Here is a 19572-nt window from a genome sequence, read left to right on the forward strand (position 1 = left end):
CATTCCTAATTTCTGGTTTCTGGAAATTAATGAGATTCGGCAAACCCCCTTCATTTCTCCATCCAGTAAATGTGAAACATCAAGTCGTATCCTCATTTTTATGCCATTATTCAACCACTGTGATCAAACACTGCTACCACAGATCCACGCTGAAGGGAAACTCTCTGTGACTGGTTCATTCAGCTTTATTCATGAAAGGATGGTTCTTTTTCTCACTAAGCACACGGCTGCTGTGTGCCACATACACTCTCACTCATTAATAACAGATTAATTTTCATTACGCCGGGCTGCAAAGTGCTTTGCAAACTGATACACAGACTATAATGGGAACACTTCACCCAGCAGACAAATTCAGCTAACCCTGGGGTGAAATGCACCAGCTACTTAACAGCTCACAGCAGCTGTATGAAAGGAGCAGCTCAGGGCACAGGAGTCAGGAACTCCACCACATCCAACAGGAACAGTGGAGCAGCAGCCCAGATTTACAGTGGAGGCGGAGAGCGTGGAGCATGACCAGGACACTGAGGCTAATACTTGCTGGATGACAAACGCCCTCTGAGCTCACTGATCACTGCTGGGAAGTGTTTTGGATTCATCTTTCATGCAGAGAGACAGCCCTCCAGCAGCACAGGCACTGAGCCACGGAGGCAGAGGGGATGGAGACAGAGTGGTGAGTGCAGTACAACATGTCCTGCAAGATGCTGAATGAAATATCAACACCCACTGACTGTTTTTTACCTCTCTGTGGGAAAGAAAATGGGAACGATCCCGAGGAGGATGTGAAGTAGACTGCAGTGTACATCCAAATAACAAAGTATGCTGAATGCAGAGGTGTGAGGATTCCTAGTACTGGGTACAGACAGTTGTGATGAGGTTCTCTAACTCAGCACATAACCCACAACAAATTTAAACAAACAAGACCACACGAAAGGCACTTGATTTAACTCAGCTCATACAAAGAAATTCTTTTTAAGGTGCGATAGACAACCTGTGTAGTAGCTGAGCCCAGAACTTAAGACACAAATTGGAGAGGTATAACTTCCAACGAAAAAAGGGGAAAGGATGCCCTAAACTCCCCAGCACCACCACTGCAAGTCCAGACTGGAAGGGAGAGCTAAGTTAAGGGAATAATCTTCCCAGCCTGATGCACTGTGTCAAAAAGAACCAAGCAAAAGCTCCTCCTGCATATACCAGACATCTTGCTGTGATGACCAGGTGTGGAACTCCTTCTGCACCATTTGAATTGCAGAAGACTCTCCAGAAGTAATAAAAGATGGCAGAGGAGCATAGCAGCCCAGCATAAATTAACAAAGTTTGGTTTTGTAAGATGGACAAATATTTTTTAAGCATAAAAAGTGGGAGGTTTTTTCTGGGGCTTCTGCTGCTAATACCTTCCCTATAAATATACTTGGCTTTAAGGAAAAGTCATTCAGTCAATGAAGTTTTAGTGAGGACCTTGGGCAGCTCAGCTCCAACAGGTGAAGGCATATAGCTGCCTCCCCTGGAAACTGCCAAGGAAGCACACTAGGAAATATTCCAAAACACATCCCAGTTCTAGAACTTAAACGGTTTCTCAGCTACAGAAATTCAAAGCTAGCAGTCTGTGGAAAGCCTTTAATGACTTCTCAAAGACTGGACCTGGTATGCACTCAGGTAATCCACAAAAACTCCAAAGCAGTCTTAACTTAGGACCTGGTTAGATTTGCTGTTTATCTTTCCCTTGTTAAATGTAAAGCGGGATGTATAGCCCTCTTTGTTAATAAAATATGCATGGCATGTCACGCTGCTGAAGTTACCAGAGCAATCCTGTGCTTGGAATCTCCTGCCTTTTTACAGGGGCTGAATCACACTGCCTTGGTATTGTTCCACGACCCTTTTCCCACCCCCTTTTAAATAAGCCCAGCATGCACAAGGAGCCTTTTACAGATAATCACACTCTGCATGCAGCAGTTTGCCAATTCTGATCAATCTGAACAGCTTCAGAAATGATTATTTTTCAGTTTCTTAAGAAAAAAGAAAATAAGTAAGAGAAAAATGAGGAAGGGAAGTGCAACATGGGATTAGTTTCCAGATTTGGGGAGGTAAAAAACCCCCAATGCCAAATTGGCTACTAAGACATGCAAGTAAACTAATAGTGTTTGCAATGAAATTAAAGCTATTTGGGTCTTACCTTGTGCTCATCTCGAAGGTGAGCGTCCAGCTCCTCTGTGTGTTTGGTCTCATAGTAGCAGAGTTGGCATTTGTAAGGTTTCAGTTCATTGTGCTTCTCTATGTGCTGCTGCAAGCTCTCGTCACTGGAGCAGGTGAAGGTACACTTGTCACAGCGGAAAACAACTCCCTTCAGGTACTTGGACAGCTTGGAACGGCAGACTTCAATGGGAACAACCCTCTCCTCTGTGGGGACAGCACAACATTCACTCAGTAACACCAGGGAACAGTTCTCCCTGCCAGGACGGGGTTAATCTCCAAAAACTACAAAGGCAGGTAATGGGTGATTGGGTGAAGAGGATAGGAATGGAAGGTTTTGGGCCAAATGAGACTCCATCTGTGAGTCAGAGGAGCAGAGCCCAGGAAAATAAAACCAGCCCCAAACCAGCCAAGACCGAAAGTGTGATTTTGTCCAGTACTTGACAGTGGCCAGCAACAGCTTCTAGAAAAGTAATAAACAGGGAAGCTGCAGGGTGCTTCCCAATGCATTACAGGCTGCTGGCTCTGCACAAATCTGAGCTGGTGTCCTCATCATCACACCCAAACCTACCCTCTGGGGACTGAGAAGGTGAGCAGGGCAGCACCTTTCCCTGGAAAAAGGCTGCATAATTCAGCCAGCAGCAGAAACTTCCCGACATACCCAGAGCCTTCAGAAAGTTCAGACTCAAACTCTGCACGTGTACGATGTACTGAAAATGCTCTTGCTGAGTTTCTAAACTCTCCACTCCTCTAACAAAGCACTGATGTTTAACAGAGCAGCAATTAATTTCGGTCATTTGACACAGCCAAAATCCGATGTGCCTCAACACTCATCCACTGTGGTTCCCTCCACGCTGTGCACACAACAGAAACCCCAAATCTGACCGTGCAGCTGAGAGTCACCAGCAGATCCTCATTAAGGCTTTTGTTACCCCAACTGGCATTTTGAGCTAGAACACTTGAAACTTAGCACTGTTCCTCCTTACGGACTGCACGTTAAAGGAGGGGTTTGATCCTTCTCATCCAGGCTCATCCCTAAGGACAGGCAAAAAAAAGAGGCCTGAATCTCTTATGGTAGACATGAAGGCTGAAGGAATGTGAGACGTGGCAATGCACACATGGATCTGAGCCAACAGGCCCTTTCTTTCAGTGAGGAGGGTAAAATTACATCCAAAGACAACTACAGAAACACGCGCTCCCTTTACAGTAAGACTTTTTTCTTCAGCTCAACAAAATATTCCATCCTGCCTGGCTTTTCCCTGAGCACAAAACTTACCCTATCTCGTAACTTCCCTCTTTTTGAAGTTTCCCCCAAAGCTATGCCTTAACCAGAAAAGAAGGAAACAAACTCCCAAAGACTTGTGATTCTTTTCTACACCAACAACAGCTTTTCTAACCACAAAGAAACTGAGTAGCGGCCATTCAGGGTGGAAAGAGGGGAGGGGAGAATAGGGTTCAAGACACAGCAGAATTTGAAGCTATGGTGCTGAGATCACTAGAAAAACTTTTTACAAGGTTGTTGCAGCTGTGTGCTTTTGGACTCACAGAAGTAAGTGACACAGCTGGTTTCAAAAGTCAAAAAGCCAAGTGAGGTTTTCAAAAACAGAAATACTAATTAAAATACTTTAAAATTCACTTTTCGTGTAATGCCTGGCACAGATGTAAAAAGCTAAGACATGGAATGGTATAAAACTTTAAATCTACCAGTCTGAAGTAATGAAGCATTCTCTTACTCACATTAACAAAACCTATTACCTCACAATCACACAGAGTCCCCAAATCAAAGGCAACAAAGTAACAGGAGAAGAGCGAAACAGACATGAACATCAATTCCAGATTGAAGGATTTCAGTATCAGGGAATGACTTACAACCTTCACATGATGTATTCATGTCAGTGAGCTTCCTCCAAGCAGTGATTTTGGAACCTGCAGGGCTACCTGGACCTGGAATGTTACATTTCTTAAGGTGATGCTCTCACCTCCAGCTTGCCCCTGCAAAGCCCTGTTTATCTAATTACTCATTTACTATGCACTTATCATGTCTGGACAACAGAAAAATTACAGCAAACCATAAAACCCCCACACACAAATTGAAGAGGTAGCTTCTTTACCCACGTGTAGACTTCTTCAAAGTTCATCAGTGTCTAATCAAAGGCTGCTGCAGACACCTCACAAAAAGATGTCCTGGCTTGTGGAACGATTTTGCAAGAGGTGTAATTAAAAAATAACCACAAAATAAACACCTGACAAAAGCATCATCTTGGTTTAAGAAATCCAATCCTTCCATTAGACTGGAATATTCAGGCTAATCACATCAGGGAATTAACTGAAAGGACATTAATGACTAACTATTTGCAGTGCTATAACTCAAAGTAGACACATATTTTTTTGCTCAAGGCACAAGAGAGCTCAGGACTGTATTACTCCTTAGTTTTAAGGAGATATCTTTATTCAGCAACACACCAGAGCTCATATAACTTATTTCCTTCTCTCAGAGGTAAACCAAAAAAAGCAGTCCTACTATCTAGACACAGACCAATTATTTGGTCATCCTGGGTTTTGAAAATGTGTATTTTTTGCCTGGAAATCCAAACTACAGTCACAGAACATGCAGAATTTGCACTCCAGTAGTCAAAAGCAAGCACTGCATAAGGGCTCTGCATGTTATCAGTGAAGTTGTACGCACAATGGAAAATGTCACAAACAAGCATGTGCAAGGAATCAGGATATGTGGCAAGGAAGCCTTTGGGGAGGTAGCTGAATTTGAAAATTTATCCAGAAGGTAACTACTCCAAACGTGTGGGTGTTACCCCTCTTGTATGGGAGAAGAAAATCACTAATTCTCTAAGGGAAGGAAAAGGAAGAAAAATGCCCAAGGATTTAAAAGTAGAGCCAACAGTGAACTTGGTAAGCTGCATTCAGCCCTGGAAAAACACCAATACACTTCAAACTGCATGAGAGGAATGCTACTGGAAGGGATAACATCAGGAGAAAAGGTGGTCAGGCACTGGAAGGGGCTGCCCAGGGAGGTTTGGAATCCCCATTCCTGGAGGTGTCCAAGGAACAACTGGAAGTGGCACTCAGTGCTCTGGGCTGGCTGACAAGGTGGGGATAGGTCACAGCTTGGACTCGATGGTCTCAGAGCTCATTTCCAACCTAAATGGTTCTGTGACACACTAATTGCATTGTCCAGCATAAAGGCCAACACTGCTGCTGGTCATGGATCAGGAATTCACTGTCTCCTCTTGCCTGTCATAGAGCCCAGGAGGGAAAAGACCTGTCATAAAGAACCAGAGAGCCAAACTTCCCCTCAGTGACCTGCAGCAGCCTCTGGCTATGTCAGCCCCGTGGGACAGGACACCGGCAATCAGATGTCTGTGCTCCACCTGTACCCACAGAAGGGAGACTGAGCTGCCCTTATATTGATCAGGGGTGAGTGGTACATGACAGAAGCTCTTGGAGCCTCTCCTCCTGCATGGAAAGCAAATTCTTTGCCTAATTTTTTTTTGTTCTCACTAGGCATTCAGGCTTCTAGCTGATACTCCTTTAACCCTGTGAAATTCAGCCTCAGTAGCCACTCATCAGGAGGCAAATATATTCTCCATTTCAAGCACATGCTGTTTCACCAAGGATTAGGAGTGCAGCAACTTGGAAGTAATGTAAGAGTCATGCATCTGTAAACATGCCTTTTGCACAAAAAGGAACATTAACCATGAGTGGATCAAATCCTTCACTCCTGATTTTACATACTGCACCACTCCATCTACCTCAAAACTAATTTTCTTGGGCCGCAGCTCAGGGTTATGCCCTTGCTTTGCCAATGCAATGGCCATAAAACAGGAAGGCTATCTCAGACTACATTGACTATCCCTCAGTCTCTCTTCCAGTCCATGTTAAATCTTGTCAAAACTGTCTGCTCCAGCTGCCACACAATTAAACACAACAGCAGAGGGTTGTTTTTTAGCTGGATATATGCACCAGAAATAACTCTTTAAGTATGAACTCTGCTTCCTTTATTACCTGGATACGTGATGTCAAAGAAAACCCTGTGGTGGCCTCTGTGACTCTTTATCAGCTATAATCCCATTTGCATTAAAACTTCTTATGCTGCTTTTTCTCTCTCAGCACCGTGGTGCATATACCATTACGTCCTTTGCTATAAGGTTTGTTTCAGCAGCAAAAACTCTTTGAGGCTGGCTTCTGCAACTGAAGCAACAGTTCTACAGAAAAACAGATTGACAGTTTTACTCACCCAGGAGGCGAAAACCTCCTTGCAACGGGCCAGAAACAGCTCTGCACAAGCAGTAGAGCTGCTTGAGCTCATTAAGTGCTCTTCCACTTCTGCAACTGGACATTCCCAGTATCAAATCTATGCATGATGGAAAACACCCTAAATCCATACAGTTCCCCCTGTTTTAAAAGTCTGGCATTGTCTCCTGGAGCCCTGGCACAGCCACAAAATGGAGCAAACTAGGCAAAATCTGACATAGCAACACCTTCAAAGACAGGAAGTACAAGCCAAAGCATCTGCCAAACCCTTGCAACCAAACATGGCAGCTTTGTAATGTGCATTCTGAATCACTGACAGGTCATTTCCCCAGATGTTGCCTCAGAACAGCCCTGCTAGCAGAAAGAAATCCAAATTCTGCCAAGCTCCCCATGCACCTGGTACAAGAAGGACTTCAAGCTACCAGCATTGAGAGTGGTATGTTACAAGGAATTACAGTAGCACTTGTCACACCAGAATCTCCTCCAGGAAAAAGATGGCATGCAAAACTTGTGTTTGCTCACCAGCAGTACCCCACTGTGAAACTCTGCCCAACCTGCACGCAGGCAGAGTGCCATCCCAACACATGGGTTTGGATTTCGGCAGCCAACAGACCATCTACAAGCATCAAGTGTGATAGCTGTGGGCAGGAATCCCAGCCCAGAGAGCCCAAACTGCTGTCTCTCCTGAGCTAGCAAGCCCACAGTTAATGGAATGTAGAAATCCCTAATCCCACTTTTAGCAGGCTTAAAAAAACTTAAAAAAAGGAGACATGTAGACAGAAAAGGAGTCTTACAGTAAAACAAAAAATGAGATATTTTGTTTCTAAGAACACTGAGGAGAAAATACTCAAGGAATTTATCAAGGGATATTTTGAGGCCTCTATGGTTAGCTGATAAACCTTTTGGGTGAGTTTATGATAGCAAGGCCTTTAAGATAACAAGGACATGAGCAGGGCGCAGCTCTGGCCTAGATCAAAGTTGCAAATTAGGGCAACACTTGCTAAACAGGTGTTTGATGGCTGCTCACCTCCCTTGAGGAAGAGCTTAAAAACTATTCCAAATCTGCTCTGTTATGGCACTGGTGAACTTTGAATTTTACAGGAAATAAATCAGATGCATCGTATAGAAACAAAACAAAAGGATAAGCAAGGGCTAGTGACTTCTTCAACATGAACTTGTCCTCATGTACAGAGAGAGTAAAAATTTAATGAAACCAGTGTAAACAATTTAAAGAAACCAGACCAGGGCAGCGTTCAGCACTCCCCTCGCTGGACACAGACACGGACACGGACGTTGTTACCTCTGTGCAGAACTATGTGGTCAATCATGTTGCGTTTGTATTTGGTGTGATAGAGACAGAGAGGGCAGCGAAGGTCTTTGGGTCCTTCCTCGGGGACTGCCGAATGCCCGGCTTCCACGTGCATAGTAAAAGCAGATCTGTGAGAGAGGAGGGAGAGAATGGCAGCAGTCAGGAGGGGAACCACGAGGTGTCACAGCTCTATAAGGGATGTGTGGTGTAAAGAGGTGCAGATGCCACTCAGCTCTGTCTGCACGGCCCTGCAGAGGGGCTGCTCACATGAGCGACACATGAGCAGAGGTATCTGCAGGCTTGTACCCTCAAAGCAACAAACACTCCTTGTGACAAGATATTCTGCTGCATGGGTTGCCCCATATAGTCACGTTGCTATAGCTAAGATAGCAAAAGAATTCCCATCCTTCATGCTCATTATCTGTCTTCAGGCTGAAACATTCAGTACGCTTTCTCCAGCAAAGGTTCAATTTTTAGCCAGTTGAGCAAAATCCGTCAACTGTTCTGGGTTTGCAGAGGGGAGGACAAACTTATCTCGGGCAGAAAACACCTTAACCATCTTGATCTAACCAGCTAAACTTTAGGTTGTGGGTACAAAAGGGATTTGTATTCATACTGAGTTTGGCACGGAGTGGTTTAACTTTCAAAGCATCAGCCATAAATATGAAAACCCAAGATTTAGAATACTCTATTTATTAGTGTGGAAGAATAAATGAATACTCCACAGTACTCCTCAACCAAAAATTTCATGCTGGCATTACGCTGGCTGCATACTTAAAGGTTGCAAGAGATAATAGAACTTAACTGTACATCCATCTAACCACAAACTCAGTTGCTGAAATGAGAGCTGTGCCTAAACTTGAGGCACTTGGTAATTTTTTCCCAAAGCAGTGATAAACCTTGCAAAAGCTAAGAGACTTGACACACTGAACTGGAGTAAAAAGTGGCTTTGGACCCAATCCAGCAATCACTGAATTCTGCAGGTTTATTTCTATCAACTTTGGTCACTGCTTTCATACACTTAAGTTTCTAGGGTGGCTTGAAGAGGGGATTGGTATGGGTTTTTTATTTTGCCTTCCCCATCCCTTTTTAAAGACAGAAAATACACTGCTATGAATGTGTTTAAATGCTGCCTATTTCATAACACCAAGCTGAAAGAAAATGGCACTTGCAAGACACAAAGAGATTGGACCTGGAAATTTCTGGTAGTATTTAAGACAGAGAGCAATCAGGATATTAAGCAGAAGTAGCACATTTTAACACAGAGAAAGCAAAAGTGAAGCCACAGAGGGTAGAGACATGTAACTAGGAGCTGCTCTCATGTGGATTCTCCAAGCTTTGCACTCAACATTTTCTTCAACAGAACTCCTTCCCTTTATCAGTCCTACTGTTTACTGTCACTAGTAACAAGTTTAAGACCTCAAATGTCAGCTGAGGGTGTTATGCTCAAGGGCCCAGCACATCAGGAGGAAATGATGAACTGCACAGGTGCCTTCTCTTTTCTTACAGAGGAGCAGCTAAAAACACACACACAAACAAACACACAAGGCACTGAGCCTTTAAATTTAAATAACTGGATTTTCTGAAATGTCTCTGTATGCTATCAGATATGCTAGAGAATAGCATCTTTCTACCATTTAAGCTAGAAAGATCGGAGGGAAATAGAATTACATGAGAAGGGTTTCTTCAGTAAGGTGATATAAATTCCGCTGTAGCCCCAGGACACTTGATTGTCCCACGTTTCATGCTGGTTGCACCAGGAAATTACATTATTTCTGCAGAGAAAATTTCCACACTTAAGGACAAAGGGATCATGAAATGATAGTTTTTGATTCTCAGAGAATCTCAAGAGAAGGAGGGGTGCAGCAAAACTACCACCATGGACTTCCAGAGGGCAGACTTTGGCCTGGTTAGGAGACTGGTAGAGAGTCCCTTGGGAGAGCATCCTGAAGGACAAAGGGATCCGGGAATACTGGATATTTTCCAAGAAGGAAATTCTAAAGCTGCAAGAGCAGATTGACTCCATGTGCCAAAAGATGAGACTGGCCTGGCTGAACAGAGAGCTGTGTCTGGAACTTGGGGGAAAAAAAGGAGAGTTTATGACCTCTGGAAGAAGGATTGTGCCAAGAGGACAATGGGGACGTTGTGAACCTGTCGGCCTTAAGCTGCACCAAGGGAGATTTAGATTGGATGTAACGAAAAAATTCTTTCCAGAAAGGGTTGTGAGGCACTGGAACAGGCTGCCCAGGGAAGTGTTTGAGTCACCACCCCAGAGGGATTTAGAAGATGTGCAGATGTGTCACTAGCGTTTAATGTTGGGCTTGGCAGTGCTGGGTTAATGGTTAACTTGACGATCTTAAGGGTCTTTTCCATCCTGAACAATTCCATGACTCTAAAGCCTACTGCAAGGACTTACTGTGCTGGTGTCTGCAGCAGATGGTACCGGCTGTTGCAGGAGAGAAGAAAATGGATTACATGGATGCTGCTGTGATCTGGCATGGCATTTCCTACACTCCTCTCCCTGGTCAGCAGTGGCCATGCCCCTGTTAGCTACAGCCAGCTCTCAAAGATCTCAGAAGTCTTTTCAACTGCTTAAAAACAAAAACCCCTATGAGTTAATTTCATCTGTTTTGTACAGTACTTACTTAAAGCCTGTATAAAAGGAGCAATCTTTGCACTTGAAGAGCTTTTTCCCTCCGTGCTTGTCGCGGTAGTGGCGCCGGATGCTCTGTATGTAACCCGAAGAGAATTCGCAAAATTCACAGTTAAGGATGGCTTCTGCTTTTTCCACTCCTGCAGCACTCCCTGAAAGTGGGATTGGGCTGATGTTGTTGTTGTTCCTGGCCAAAGCTGCTGACTGGTAGTGGTTCAACTGCTGCTGAACATCAGGAGGCTCCGAGTACGAAGAGTCTGCAGGGAAACAGAGCAAAGTTGTTATTCCAGGTGGATCAACAAATCTAAAAAAGGCTTGATGATGCCTGCTCCAGAACCTACTGGCTTTTGGAGGGAGTTGACCAAGCTGTTGGTTATGAAACTAATCCTGCTTTCTGAAGGGATTAAGAGGTGCAGCATTTCTTAATCTAATTTAATGTGTATTCCACAATTTACAAGGTGAGCAGTATGAATTATGGTTTTTTAGATCTGATTTTGGGGAGGAAAGGAGTGACACATTTAAATTAAAAGTAGCCTAAAAAGAAGCCTGATTTTGAGACATTTAGTTTGTGAAGGTAAAGCCCGTTAATCATACTGCCAAATGTTTTATGTGTTTGGCACATAAATCAGACCAGATCCTCTCAAATATTTTATGCCAGTTCACACAAGATGAAGATCTGGCACTGGATACATGTAAATAATCTATCTATATGGAAAAAAAAATAAAAGAAAAAGAAAAAGAAATGGATACTCTTCCCTATTCATGCTGATGATGTTAGAAATTAAATCACCACTGGATAAAAGAGATGTTTAATCATCAATTACAGCAAAGCAAACTTTCAAACCACTGTGTTTTGCTATACTGAGGAAAGAGATCCCTATAGACACATCCCTTCTACAGCCCTGCAGAACTCTGCCAAGCCATTTTAATGGCATGTGGAAGAACACAGTCCAGAGATGTCTTGGTACTGAAACTGAAAGCTGTTAACATCTTGGTTGGATACCCCAAAAAAGGAGAGGGGGGGTGAGGGAGGGTGGTGTTGAACCTTTCCCAACACACTGCTTTGAATGTGGAGGTTAGGAATTCATCTGCTTTGTTCAATATAACCCACAGCTGCCCATGAATGGCACAAATCAAAGCAGATGAATAAAGCACAGATGAATTTCAGTGCAATTTTCCTGAATAGAAGACAAAAGGCTCTTTTCCTAAGCTTTCTAGAAGGGGGAAAAAAGCAATGAGGGGGGGTGTTGGGAGGGAGGGAAGGCAGGACACAAACTGTACCAGCCACCTCCTGCTTTGATGTGTACTTTGTTTTCCAAAGCTGAATTCCCCAAAGCTAGATATATAGGAATTCCCTAACAGACACACATTTGTGGGAACTTAACACCATCCATTCCGACCAATTAGTATGGGGAGACAAAAGGCAAACAGGCCTATACAACACTGAGTGTGGGGACTTCTCCACCTGTCTTCAAAAGAGCAAAATGCTTGCTTTTCTTTTCCCACTACCACAGGCGGGGGTTACACATGCCCAAAAAATGAGTAACAAATAATGACAATAAAAAAACCCACCCCAAACCCCGAAACAAAACAGGCACAGCAGATAAATGTCTCTGGGCTCCCCTGGCTTTACCACCAGGTGTAGACAGCAAAGAGAAAGGCACAGACAAGAAAGATTCTGGTAAAATGAATTGTTTTGTTTTGTTTTGTTTTCCTTATCCAAGCCCCATGAGCTGAGTGAGGCTGGATTACAACACAGCATTTCTCATCTCCTGCTTCCACCACTTCTACAGCACGTTTGTTCACCAGGAGAGCTCACAGTGAGCTCCACCTGTTTAAATGTCAAGGCTTTCTTTCCCTTGTGCTTGAAGCAGGCTTCCCACTTCCTTTACTTTGGCACAGGACAGGCCTGAGGAACTGTAAACCCTCTGCAGAAGCCTCTTTTCTCTCAAAGGCAGCAACTGTGTGCTCACTCTCCTTTGGAACAGAACCTTGAGGTCCAAGTGCACGGCTCAGAGGGGATTTGCTGACTCACTTCTCTGGGCTACCAGGTTCAGTGATTCTAAAAGCTCAAAACACTGTTAGACATGACAAGGGTATGGCAGCCTAAAAAAAAAAGTCATAGCATTTGGGACAACTTTTTTTTTTTTTTTTTTTTTTTTTTTTTTTTTTTTTTTTTTTTTGTGTAATCAAATTACTCTTAGGGTAATGAAGTCTAGTTTGCAGCTCACTTGTTCCCCTCCTCAGGAAGAAACGATCAAAAATTTCCACCACACCACCAATGTTCCTGGCCAAAGCCTCAAGAGATATCCATGGCTAAGAAAGCAACAGGTCTAAAAATGATTATTTTCAGAAGGAAGTTTTGCTGTTGTCTGCAAGATCTACTTTACTTCAGATGTTTTTACTCCTCCTATCATCTGGTGTCTATTATTCCAGCTTTCGAACTTTCCATCAATTATTTACACAGCCCTGTGGAACCTGGTACGTGAAAACTGCAGAAGTGGATAGCTTCATGTCAATTCCCACACACACACACACACACAAAAAAAGCACATCAAGTCACTTTCCCTGTCATCAGGAACAGCTAGAAGAAAATTCTACCTTTCACGCTGGCCACCTGGCAGGTTTTGGTATATTGTTCTTTTACAATTAAAATAGTTATGATATTTAGAGGAATTTAAAAAAGCCATCTGAAGAGTTTTTTTTCCAGTGAGTCGTACCCTTGGACAATGGTAGCATGCATGGTCTGGTGTACTCTTTGCCTTTTCCCTTGCCAAATTCTTTCATTATACGGCAATCTTGCTGTAGCTCAAGATCTACCACTTCCTGAAGGAAAACACTCAGGATTAACACGTGTGTAAAGGGCTTCTGTTGGTGTCTGAGAAGCAGCTTGCCAAACAGCTATCCTGGCATGAAGGTGCAGCCCAGCTCCACCAGGAACACCCTGGACAGAGTCCAAAGTTGACTGAAGGCACGGGAAGTTTTCCACTGGGTTCAGCGAGCCCCACCTTCATTGCGCCCACTCCAAAACCAGCAGAGGCAGTGGAATGACAGCAACTGACTTGAGCTTGCCTCCAAAGATCCTGGCACACAGAGCACAGAGCAAACTGCCAGCAAATGACAAACAGTGGATGGGGGTGAGATTTCGGATATTTTTTTAACATTTATTTTTCAAAAGCAGTGTCTCAGAGAAGGGCCAGGGGTTCCAAATCCACAGCCATGGAGCAACAGCAATGCTTTAAAAACGGTACTTTCCCTTGGGCACCAGCTGGAAGAGTGGGCTGATGTTCCAGACACATTTTGGAGGCTGCCCCAACAACAGGATGCCTGGATGCCAGGCTGGAGAATGAAGGAGGAAGGGAGCGGAGCTTTTCCCTCAGAACTGACCCAAAAACTGAGTCATGGCTGTACACAATGCAAGTTCCACCTCTTCTTTTTCCTGCACCCCAAGCACAAACGGCTGGGAGTGCTCTGATAAAGTGTTAACAACCTTGGCCTGGAGCAGGAAGAGGGTTTAGCCATCCACGTCTGAAAAAAGCAAAAAAGGCCCTAAGAGCCTACAAGGTCAAAAAGCAGAAAACATTTAAAATAAGCAAAGGGAAGATTTAAGAAAATTTGTATTAAGTACATGTAAAACACAACAGCAGCGAATAAACACAAATGAAAGGGAAATGAAATGAAGAAAAATGAAACGCCAGGAAGTACCATTTACATTTTAAGGAAAAAAGGAGGGTTTTTTTTCACTAAACAGCCTTGAGGCAGCACAGGAAAATAAAGCACATTCATATATGCAGTGAAAGAGAAGAAAATGGAACACTTAGCCCTGACTCACTTGAAACAACCAACCCAACAAAAAAAGCCCACACCCAAAAACACTGAGATTCCTTTTCAAAAAGTAATTTTATTCAAAACAAATGGAAGGACTTCACCGTGCAACTCCAAAAATAAGACAACAGCATAGGATGATCTGAGATAAAATGAAGGACACCTACAGTTGTGTCAAGAGGCAAAAATTAACAGTGACTGCTGTAGTTAAAAACGGAAGAACAGCGGCAACGCTGCAAATCTCAATTTTGAGATTTTACATATGGCATCTACCTACAAATTACCTGCAGAGGATGAATAACAAGGCCAACAAATAATGTAACCCCTGTCAGCACCTGTGGATCTGAAAGCCATCATCTTCCCTTAGTACAGAACAGCGTTTTTATACCCAAAATTCCAGAAATGACTAGCTGAAAGGAAAGCAGGGGAAATGCCTGTCCATGTGGTGATTTAGCTGTATCTACATTACCACTGCACTCTGGTAAGAACACACAAGCAAGTCCCACTGTGTCCCTCCATGGGCATTACCCAGAGTGCCTAAAGCACTAAAATGCCTGGTCAGGGATCTTTTCACCCTGAAAAATTCATCCAGAGTACAGTACCAACAACTGGGACAATGAGTCTGCCAACAAACCTGGAAGTTACTACTTCACCCAAAAGAGCAAGGCAATAGAGTCATGACAATTCAGCTTGAATCCCTGCATACCCTGGGATCACACACTGGGGAAAAAATGTACAATGAAAACATACAATGAAAACCCACCAGAGAAGCAACATGAAAATCCAAGTTTTATTGGATCCTAAGCAGCATGTAACACGTTTGAGATACCTAAATGAAAACAAAACTTTGGGATCCCTCCAGAAGAAAAAAACGCAGTTTCAGCCCCTGAATACATAAATTTACACAGAAATTCAGTGATGTTTCCGTTGTTTGTAGGTATTTTCAGCGCCATCAATGAGCACCATACGCAGCAGCAACACTTCCACAAGACTCCTAAACCCAACAACAACAGGCTGGAAATACACCCAGACACGTCTAAGTAAAGAGACACTGAGCAACCGCTGGGAAACAAGAGGGAAAAGGACTTTATTAAAGGGAAGAAATTAAACCACTGCTTCATCCTTTTAGGGTGGACAGAACCAGATATATGTAATATAAACACTTTCATGCTTGCAAAGTGATGGATAGGGGTGGAGGGAGGAACACTGCTTAGGAAAAGCAGTTGTTGGAGTACACTGGAAAGTGACGTTATTGAATTCACAGAATTTTAATAATTCAGCAGCTCAACGACCAGGAGGAGTCACTGGGAGATTAAAGTGAACACATCATGCTCTCCTGGTATATCCACACAGAAACATCAACCACTCAAAAGAGACCAGCATTTGCAAGAACAGTGAAACTGGAGACAGAGATGTTTGGCTCGTGAGGTACGAAAAAACCCTGAAGAGAATGTATAAATAACATTATACACACAAGCACAAAAAGTGCTTAGTAACGCTTTGTGAGGAAAAAGAAGGAAATTAAGTATTAATAGAGGCCTAGGAGCCTAGGACATTCTGAATCTGTGAGGAAATGTTCTAGAGAGACTAAGAGGAAAATATTTGGAATGTTATTTAATTTTATCTTTCATTCATAAAGAAGATTTTCATCAAGAACGACAGAAAAAAAATCCAAGGGTTTAAGAAAAGCAGCAGTTTCCTCTGGATAGAAACAAATTTGTAAAACCAAGTACAGATGCAGTAAGACCAAAGAACATTGACAAACAACATACGGCCAATTATTGCTTTAAAATGCTTAAGATAAGCGTAAGGGTGGAACTTAGGAGATTTAGGAACACAACCCTTTCTAAAATTCAATGGGACTCAAAATTACCAGCTGACTGAGTGGCAGGATTGCACACATAGCCATGAATGGCAACAGCTTGAAAAGTGGGAGGGTGGCGAAGCAGGGTGTCATACAAAGATTGTGAAGACTGCACACATTTGTTCACTTTATGCCATGCAGCACTGACCTGGAAGGAAGAGTACATGGGAGGGTGAAATGTTCTGGCAATAAATTAAAGCTGAGGGGAGGGGAAGATAGAAGAGACTAAAACTCTTGAGAGATACAGCTAAACACTCATGAAGAAGCTCAGGGAAGCAGACAGCCCAAAGAAGTCTTGTTTACTGCATATTTAAAAACAGAGCGTGAGCCCTCTACCTAAATCCTGATTTCTGCTAATGAACCTTTATGCTGCTAGAATGTTGTGAGTTAGAGACAATAGAAGCAAGTTTTGTGCCCTCAGTCACACACTCCAAAAGAAAAAAGAAAAGTAATCACCAAGTAAAGAAAATAAAGCCCTGGAATAAAATTGCCGTTTAAAGGATTTATACACTGCCACCACGCCCCTAAAAAACCCACAAAACCCAACAACGAACCCAAACCAAACCAAACCAAACACCTTCTTGGAGGAATTTATTTCAGCATTATCTGTGAAGGCCACTTCTTGGATCATGTCAGAGCAGCTTTTGTGAGAAAGATATTACATCTATTTCTAAGCCTCAGAAGAGAGCAATGAGAAATACACGTGAACCATGCAATCTTGTTTATTCAGAAGAGGTGAGAGAAGCTATATCCATATTTCTTTATAACTTTTAATTTCCTCCTAGGTTGTGTGCATAACCTAGCTCTGATTGGGACTGAGACAGGATAGAGGCTATGCAGCTTCTTGTGCTAATATCCAAATAATTTCCAAGGGACACAAATTTCACCAAATATGAAGAAAATAATAAATAATTTTTATCATCTGAATCACTTCCACAGAGTGAATCTCACACTGCTGCCTGTAAAAGAATTTTGGAGCTTCATAGCTGAGATCAAGAGTGGCTACAAAAGTTCGTGTAAGATGATGCATTTGAAAGCAGTAGGAACTAATCAGGATTTACGTAGGAGTAATGTAATTTATGAAGTAAGTTATATCATTGTATTTCCATAAGAAGAAAAAGATCAGTCCAGGAGATCGCCATGCCCTCCTGTTTTAGAGTATCTGGCACCACCAGGAACTCCTATTTGCATGAGCTCTCAAGGCAGGCACAACCCTGCTCTGCTGATGTTGATTTGAAAGGATCAATTTAGCAGTCAGGAAATGCTTTACCATAACTTCCAGTTATCCCTTGTTTTTATCTCTTCTCCCCACAACAATATTTCTTTCCTGGTTTCAACTCAGTCTAACTTTCCTGCAGTTCTTTAGGTGACTTGGCCACTTACTGGTCTCATTTAGGCTGCACACAACCCTCTCATTCTAAATGGAGTTAAATTCCATTATCTAAATACAGGATTGCACTTAAAACCAAGACTTCTGCTCCATGTCAAACACTGGGACCTCCATGAACTTACCTATTTCCATAAAATGCATAAAATAAAAAGTTTGTCTAGCTATTCCTTATTCTGTTGAACCAAACTCAAACTTCATAAACGGAAGTGCATTTACAGAAGAGAGGAACACAAATAAAAGTGGAAATAGCTTGAGCAAGACACTGATTTAACCAATCTGCTAAAATGACTTACAGGTAACAGGTTTTTTTCAGAGTTTACAAATGTACAAAGTTCTACTTCAACTCACTCTTCACTCAAGACAATAATTTACCATCAGTGACCAAATGATCCTTGTGCTATTCTGTTCCATGATTTCCTTCTCATTTTTAAGGGCAATTAATCAGGTGTTTTTCAGATTTCCTTCTGTATTGCACTGACCCTCTACATATTTGTATTAATACAAACACAGTGCCACAAACACATGTTCCTGTCACCTAAATGCTCACTCTCCTCTAAGGCTTGAAATGAAGAGGAAAAAGAAATCAGATTTATCAAGCAATAGATATTTGCATTCTGCTTTAAAACTGGCCCTAAAATTACAGTGGCAATATATGGCTACCAAGGATTCATTCTAACCACAGAACTCAGGAACATGAACTTGTGTGATTTGTTCTGGAGACCTCCAGCATACACCTTGACATTATTTTTACTGCCAACAGAAAGTCCTCATCTCTGTCACCAGCTCGGAGCTCAGAACACTTCGGGCACTATTTTCAAGCACTTGTAGTAACAATGTTCCTTGAAGAAGAAATAAAACCAGCTACCTAAATGTCAAATATTGGGCTGTCAACTATGATGATAACACACATCCATTTCAACAGAGCTAAAATGAGCAAAGAAGTTATACCTCTCTGCCAAGCACCAAATCTCTCCAGTATGTTTTAAATCAATGGGATAAACTGGAGTCTCAGGTGACAGGGAGAATATCAGTGAGGCTGACAGAGAAGGCTACGAGTACGTGGGAATGCAGAAATGCCCTCTTGCACACCCTTGGTCATGTCACACCCTGTATCCCTTCATGCCAACAGCGTCCTTTTTTACTCTGTGTTGAGTGATCACAAATTCCCCAGACACACAAGTGATCAGCATCTACCACTCTTGTCCTCTTCCTGAACATAAAAAACAGAGCCAAAAGAAAGCGAAAACCTCAGGGAAAAAAACCAAAACAAAACGCACAACAGGAATCAGGATATGCTTCTTTCTTTTCACTGTGGGTGCAATCAGGTGAACTCCTTTCTGCTCAGAATGAACCCAGAAGATGTTTCTTCCTTCATCTGTTTCTTGATCCGCCCAAACATTTTTCTTCTCCCTACCCTAGGGAAGCCTTTCAGTGCCACAGCAATCCCATCACAGCAGGGTGGCCGACTCCATACAAGGCTGACAGCAACCTTCTCCCAGCTGCATGAGCTCCAGTCTGTGTCCTGTTGAACCTCAGCTCTGCCTTTGCCCATCCAGCTCAAGCACAAAAAACAGTACCAGAAAAAAAGCACAATGAACAGCGAGCTGACACTCCCCTCAGCACAGCCAATGACATCTTCCTCTGTTCCACCAGCCACAAAACAGCTCTCAACGTGCTGTAGGAAAAGGCCAGAAGCCAAACAACCATATCACAGTGGAAGAGAACTACAGAGAACAAGGTCATTCCCATTCAAGGCCTCAGGACCTTGAAACACTGAGGAGTTTGTTCAGTAAAAGCGGAGGTGAACAAGCCCTGTGCTTGTTCCACCAGTCCCTGCCAATCTCATGAAGGAGAAAAGTCCTATCTGATCAAGCATCTGGTATTTAGCTTTAACACTAACCACAAGGAGTAAGACACACCAAGTTCCACTGAGTTTTACAAGCACTGGAAGGCAGTGTGGCCACTGTGGGAAGAAGAGACAGGCAAAGGCTGAGGGGAAAGCAGGAACTTGCTTGCTCTAGGTTAGAGAAAGAAGGAACACAGCTGGGGAAAATAAAAAAAGCAGCCTGGAGGTA

The 19572-nt window shown here is 42.9% G+C and overlaps 1 protein-coding gene across 1 annotated transcript in view; it reads right to left on the bottom strand.

Annotated features, from left to right (window-relative positions):
• ZNF462 (zinc finger protein 462) overlaps nucleotides 1-19572 on the bottom strand; it is a 48864-nt gene that overhangs the window by 6751 nt on the left and 22541 nt on the right. Inside the window, exons 8-10 of the mRNA XM_017744667.1 lie at nucleotides 10411-10762; nucleotides 7757-7893; nucleotides 2171-2394 (exon numbers count right to left, since the gene is read on the bottom strand). Coding sequence (XP_017600156.1) covers nucleotides 2171-2394; nucleotides 7757-7893; nucleotides 10411-10762 — 713 coding nt within the window. The remainder of the gene's footprint in view (nucleotides 1-2170; nucleotides 2395-7756; nucleotides 7894-10410; nucleotides 10763-19572) is intronic.

This window comes from Corvus brachyrhynchos, unplaced genomic scaffold (genome assembly GCF_000691975.1).
Source record: "Corvus brachyrhynchos isolate BGI_N302 unplaced genomic scaffold, ASM69197v1 scaffold449, whole genome shotgun sequence".
Lineage (NCBI taxonomy): Eukaryota > Metazoa > Chordata > Aves > Passeriformes > Corvidae > Corvus > Corvus brachyrhynchos.